At 41.2% G+C, this 7191-nt stretch overlaps 1 protein-coding gene across 1 annotated transcript in view; it reads right to left on the minus strand.

The window, feature by feature from the left end:
* The window catches only part of TOX (thymocyte selection associated high mobility group box), a 338731-nt gene extending 331958 nt beyond the window's left edge, over nt 1–6773 (minus strand). Inside the window, exon 1 of the mRNA XM_025213485.1 lies at nt 6723–6773. Coding sequence (XP_025069270.1) covers nt 6723–6752 — 30 coding nt within the window. The 5' untranslated portion in view covers nt 6753–6773. The remainder of the gene's footprint in view (nt 1–6722) is intronic.
* Nucleotides 6774–7191: the final 418 nt, after the last annotated feature.

Genomic DNA, 7191 nt, shown 5'->3' on the forward strand with positions numbered 1-7191 from the left:
GGAACTCTTTTGCACCTGTGTTTTCTCTCTGCAGCTGAGAAATCCACCGTGCAAAGAAAGCTCCATGTGGCGGGAAAATTCCAATGTGCTGAGGCACTAAAAATCATTGGGTTATGACACAAGCGAATCATAGACCCCTGGCACAGTAGAGGCCTAACAAACCTCTGTCCCTGTAATTACCATAGCCCTTGTGCCAAGCCAGGCTTCAGTATGTATCACTGACCTTGACAGTAATAAGGAGATCAACATCTCATTAAGTCTGTTCTTGAACATCTTTCTAGTGTGAACTTTTAGGCAGAAATATTCTTTTCAGATTAGTTGTACAACTAGCCTGCTTCTTTTATCTAGAACAAATGTATTCAGCCTATTTTAAATAAAGTCTTCATTTGTATCAGTTCTTGAATTACTGTACTTTATTTTGCATTCTCTTGGTACAACAGTGCATTCTAATTTTTTTTCTGAAGTCATATAATTTGCTTGTTAAAGTCTTTTTATTTTAATTATTTCCCTTTTTAAGATATTGTAGCCCTAGAGCAAATTGTAATATTTTTTGATATGCTACTTGTTCTACTTCTGTTGTGTGTCAAAATAAAATCAACACTACTTCCATTTTGGAATGTCCTTTGTTTCACTTTTTAGTAGTATTCAGAGAGACCAGTACTAGGGGACAAATAGGGACAAAAGTTACACATTAACCAGTATAAGTAAACAGAAACCAGTTCAAAACTGTAACACAACAGAATTTCAGTGCATATAAATTGCTTTCAAAATGGCTGAAACTGGTTTAAGATAAACCTGGATGGATGTAGTATCAGACTGAACTGATTTAGTTTAAATTGGTTTATTGAACTTTTGTCCCAGATCCCCTCCAGATTCAAGTGAACTCATTATCCCCCAGAATCCTAGGATGATTTACACCTCCCCTGCAAATCCGTCTCCTCACAGGATAGACAGGCTAGACTTGGCTGAAGCTTTTTGCTCCAGCCAAGCAGGGAGGCATGCTCTAGCGTCCCTAGCTTCTAGCCTGAGCCACTGCAGGCATGTGGCTGCGTTTCCAGAATTAAAAAGAGAATGTCTGTTTACTTGCTTATCAGTTCAATCTATGCAGTTTAGATTAACCTGTGAAGGTTGAATACTTAGATATAGAGACAGCTGTCTCATGGTATGGGTGCCCCAGCAATGAAAATAAAAAGAATAAATGTACATAGAATGAATGAAGAGCACCTTATAAGGATCAACAATAACTAAATAAATCATACAATTCAGATTTAAAAAAAAAGAAATTCCCTGCCATCCTGACCACCACTGCTAAAGATGCATCCCCTTGGCCAGAAGCTACCTTGAAATGATACACTTTTTATTGGGCCTGACAGGTCATGGGCCTGTATGGATTCAGGGGTTGTTTTCAAATGTGAGAGCTCCTCACAGAGAATATTTTGCCACCACGTCCTTAATTTGAATCAGCTGGTCACAGTTGCATATGCAGACAGGGGGAGAGTCTTTTGAGTTTTTGTGCAGTAAAAATTCTGCTTCAGTGCCAGTGTTTATGAACTGAGGTACTTTTACATCCACAGAGAAAAAAGTAACAAGTGTTTACTTATACATAAGTAGAACTGCAATGGGAAAAACAGAAGCATTGCCCGCACTTACAAAGACAGTTTATTGTGTCGTCCATCTACTATGTCCGTCTGCTTCTTCATAAGCATTAATGCTTGCTAAAGATATTTTCAAAGGAACAGCAAGTAATTTAGGCCAATAATAATTGACTTTAGAGCTATTTAAACTTTTTCCTCCTAATACTAGCATAAAAAATAAAATTACAAAGTAGTTCCTTTGCCATAATAGGTTAACTCAAACCAACAAAAGAATGCAAAATGAAAAGCAAGCATCTTTAAAATAAGATGTGCTATAAAGCAGATGCCATAGGAATCCAAGCTCAAATCATTTTTGTGCTGCAATGCCTAGGCACACTGTAGTGAATTAAAGGTAAGGAGGAACTGTATTTCTGAATTTCCATGTCTTTGTGGATTTAAGTCAGACCCTTAACCTTATTTGAATACAGTATTTTTGTAGTTTAATATATTTTATACAGAATGTATAAAGAAGATTTAATAACTGTCTCTTAGCTTGGTTTATCTCTACCTCAGAGAAAGCCAGAATGAGTTTCTAGTGAAATGGCTGAGAGAGCATACACTGTAAGTCTTCTATCAAATTATTTCCAGTTGTGCTGATTTGTAAAAGATCTTTCCAAAAGATTCTTTCTGTGTAAAATGTTAAAGTTTGAGTCTGTGCCCAAAATTTATAAGAGGAATTACAAATAACCACTGAAAGTTTAACTTGCCATCTTTACCTTTTAAATCTCCTGAGACTGCTTGCTATCTGTTTCAATATCTTTTCATGTAAAATTTGCACTGACACTTAACCCCAGATTTTCCAAAAAGCAGGGAAACAGTATTCTGGCATACTAAGTATTAAAGGAATAAAATATTTTAGAAGTAAAAGACTGAATCCCCAGGATTCTGCACCCTTTTTGTTTTTCCAGTATTCTTTATAATTCTGAAGTTTGATTTGGGAGCAATAGGGGCTCAAAAAGAGTACTATTAATGCAAGTAGTCAATATGTTCAGGTATTCCAGAAGGAGATCTTTTGAATGTCATAACAAATATCAACATTCTTTCTTCCTTTTTTTTACTCTACACAATACTTAAACATTTACTCAAGCTGCAATATACAAACTCTTTAAGCCAGTCTTCTTGGTCTGGTCAAGCTGAGTTTTTTGAGGAGAGATTGGAATGTAGGCTGTGAACCATCTTCTGGTCCCAGGCTGACATGGGACTGTCAGGAAATATTAGCTACAACTCAAGTGCAACTACCACAACTACTCTGAAGTGTGGCACAGGCTAGTGCCACTCAAATACCACTTGTCTTTCAATACCTTCCCACAGTCCTCACCAGTTTCCCTGTACTAAAGCATGCTGTGTTCTTGAGACATGGCAGAAAATAAAATGTATGAACAGAGACTATAAGCATTATAAAAATTAGAGCAAATAATGTTTTTTGCCCAATTCTGACAAATAGCTAGTAGGGGTGTGCAAAATGGACCGTATTTGATTTGGATTTGGCCCAAATCAGGGACAGTGATTCAATTGGTTGATTTGGATCACTATCCTGATTTGATTCAGCCAAATCTGAATTTGAAGATTCAATGCTGATTTACAGAATCAGCGATTCATCCATAGACACAGCTTTAAATGTTTTTTCTACATACCTTAAGGTACCAGACACCTGGGGTGGGAGGAAGGTTCCACAGGAGCACGGGTGCGGGGGGGGGCACGTGCTTGGTGGCAAATGCAGAAGTGGACTGGAAATACTTCCAGTCCACTTCTGCGTCTGCTGCCGAGTGAGCAGGGCCCCCTCCCCGCCACACCATTCCCCTCCCAGCTTGGTGATCGGTTGTGGGGGAACCCTGACTGCCCAAACCCAGGAGGCACCGGTGGGGGGGGAGGGGGGCTGTGTGCTCCCTGGTGGACCCAGAAGTGGACTGGAAGTGCTTCTGGGCCATTTCCAGGTCTGCTGCCAAGCATGCTGGGGAGCCCCCTGCACTCCTGTGGGACAGTCCATTCACCCCACGATTGCAACATTCACAAGCCACCTGGTACCTTGAGGTATGTAGAAAAAACATTTAAAACTGTGTCTATATCTGAATTGCCAAATCTTTCCAAATCTGTCCAAATCGATTCAGAGGGTTCTGATTTGATTTAGAGATATTAAAGGGTCTCCTGATTTGATTCAGATTTGGAGATTTGGCACCGAATTGGGCCAAATCTCCACCAGATCGAATTGGGGACTGAAGCTTCGCACAGCCCTAATAGCTGGTATAAAACTAATAACTAGACTAGAACACCTCAAAACAGAAATAAATGGAATTTAAAACTCTAGAACCGTTGGTTCAGAGATACCTTTTATTAGACCAACTAAGAAATCACCCACACACAAAAAAAAAAATCCTGCAAGCTTTCTGACACACCGGCCCTTCCTCAGGCTCTGGGAAAATTAAAGATGGTAACAAGTCCCCATAGGTAGAAAATTCATTTTTGCACAGAGGAAGCTGAAGGTGGAAGTCTGTTTCTCTGGGTCCATGAGAATGTCTTTGTGAGTTGTTCTTTGATGTGGAGATAAGGTAGGATTCCTTCCCTGGTGGTATCAGATGGCTAATATTCAGCATCTTCCATGTTTCAGGGATGTATTTGGTAGCTGCGTTGGAACACAGCTACCAAATACCTCCAAACAGAAATAACATTTGAGACCATTCAGGCTCAGGAGGGCTATAGATACGGGTGGCATGGTTATAACAGTTTATCAAATAATATAAATGCATAACACAGTTGAGTTGGTCATGGGGATGAGAACTCATGTATATAGTAGTTCTCATGTATACTCGTGTATAGTATACTCATGTATCTATAAGTAGTTCCATTGTGCAGTATCAATGGGAAAGAAACATACACTACAACTGAGAAAGAAGTAAAAATTCACTGGGAAAAAGATGGCCCCTGTTCTTGATGAACCTTTTGGGGGTTGTTCATCTGTTACTGTTAGAGTGGCAGGGTTTCTTTGCAGTTTTCAAAATCCTAGAGCTCCTTACCTCTTGTTCTATATTTTGTATATTTATATGCATGTAAGGAAGAATTCTCAGTGTGCATGGTTCCTTTTTATTTTCTGTTGCTAATGTCTGCAGTCATGAATGACTCGTGCCCCTGGCGGCTGGGGGGGCACGGTGGTGGTGGGAGTGTGGCGGTGGTAAGCCGGGGAGCTCCCGCAGACACCGCTGGCACGGTCTGTTGCGGGGGGAGGTGGGGGTGGTGACCAAGGGGCAGTGACCACCCGCATCCACTGCCAGCAGTGGTGGCAGCGGCCATCAGGGATTATGGACCGCCCACAGACTGGCGGCGGGGTGGTGAGCACCACAGACTGGCAGCGACAGCTTTTTGTAGGGGATGTGCCACGTGCACCCCCTACACATGGCCCCTGTCTGCAGTAGAGTTCTGAGCTAGGATGACTGCAGTGTTTTGGGGCCATAGTCTTTGTGACATTGTATACCTCAGATCTGCAGTTTTGCTTTTTATGGCCTGAAGTCAGTGGGAATATTCAACACAGCATAGGATCAAGTTCTTGAAGTTTAACAATTTTGCTTGTGACAGCTAGGTAGCCCAAAATTCCTTTGAGTCTGGGAGTCAAAAACTAGATTTTTAACTGCCACATTGATGGGAGGAGGAAAAAGGTATGTAATTTGGACTTAGTATCTGCCAAAAGCACTATGAAAAGGTCTGATTATTTTGGAACTTTTTTTTACTGAGCACCAGTTGATAACTTTTGACTATATAAATATGTATGCTAGTGTGGTAGGTGTAGTTCAACTTTATGCAGAAGGGTTAAATTTTCTTAACAGTTGCCCATGCCGGCAACCTTGGACATTAGTAGATCAGGCAGAAAATAGATAAGTTTATCACATGATATAATATCCCAAGCACTTGTTTAAGCTGAAAAAAATGACATATTTTAAATTAATTTTTCAAAATGGGGCATACAGGGGTAGAAAAAAAATCAAACCTCCACATAGTGGAAATTCCTTTCTGGTTGCTATGTGTTATTATTTAGTATCTTAGATAGCTTAATGGAAAAACATTTGCCAAGATAGAATATTGTAGAGAGCTGTTCTGACCTTGATGGTTGTTCGGACAGGGCAGTGTTTGTATAGCACACAGTGAAGTCTTAATTTTATTCATGGTAAACCAGGGAAAGAAAGTACCACTGATTTGGGGAATGTAATGTAGCTTCAGGCTGCAGCATATCAGTAGGCGCTGAATGGTGATGGCAGTGGTAGGGTACTCAGTGACAAACACTGTACAGGATCAACTTCGTGAACCAACTCCAGTCACTTAGATTCAGATCCAAATAGTTTGTGCTGACATATTAGGTGAAACTTAAGAGGAATTTAGGTACCTAAATTCAGCCTCGGGCGTTTTGACTGTCTGTACTTAGCCTAGGTGTTTTGGCTTGTGTGCATGCTTAGAAGCAATCCAGATGGAACAACTGGAGGTACCTAACTCCTGCCTAAGTTCCAGTGCCATCCAGATCAGTGTTGGGAGGCACCAAAAATCAGTTCACATTCTTAAACTACAAAGCATTCACCAAGTGTAACTGTGATCGTGTAAGGTAATCTTAGCCTTTTTTCTCCTTTGTACTCACCTGCCATGACTTGGATTGAATAAGAAAGAAGGAGGAGGTTAATGAGCTTTGATGTTTTGATTGTTAAATACCACTCAGGTGTTAAATGCTCAAGGTGTGGGTTTATTTTCCAACATAACAGATATACTAACAAAGAACCTTGCCAATTACTTCATTGGAGAGGATGTCCTGAGCTACAGACAAAGTAAAACTCTGTTTTGTTACTTTACAGATACTTCGTAATTGAGTAGCTTCCACCGCTAATTACTTCATTAGCGGAGCGTGGTCCTCTGTGTCTTTTGCTTTTTGCCCGTGGCTTGTACTGAGAGCAGCCCCTTGCCGCTCCCGCACTGTTTGTTCTGCTGTCTTCTCAGCAGACATCGCCCTGACAAGGGATTAATCTGGGTTCCTGCCTCCCCATGCGCTGTCCCAGAGGTACCATCTCTCTTTCAGCTCAGGGCAGAGCCGCTCCTGGAGTGCTTTTCCGTACTCACCGGATATAGTCCAATTTCCTGGATCGTCATCCGTTCTGCGTCTGACCTGTTCTCTGGAGTCCTGGGCTCACAGCTTTCTCCAGGATCACAGGTAAGAACACTTTTTTGCTCTCTCCATTTTCCTGGGGTCTCAATTACCCCTGTGTTTGTCCTCTCATTCCCAAAAGCAATCAGTAAATGTCCTGCTGCCAGTTTTATCTCTGGGTTTCGCAGGATAATTTTCCAATCTTTCCCTCAGGTGTGAAATCTTCTCCACCTGGCAGGGGCATTCAGATGTCACTCCTGCCTGAGTTCCTGTTACAGTAACTAATGCCTAATTGATGCTGACAGTACATAGTGCAGCACCCCAAGATAATTCTTAAACATTCTGTTGGTAGTGCCCACCATCCTTTAGATAATAGCCTAGTGGCTAGAGTATTTAACTAGCAAATGAGAGACCTGGGTTTTGGGCCCTCCTAAGCCTCAGGAG

Source organism: Alligator sinensis, unplaced genomic scaffold (genome assembly GCF_000455745.1).
Source record: "Alligator sinensis unplaced genomic scaffold, ASM45574v1 scaffold700_1, whole genome shotgun sequence".
NCBI classification, from domain to species: Eukaryota; Metazoa; Chordata; order Crocodylia; family Alligatoridae; genus Alligator; species Alligator sinensis.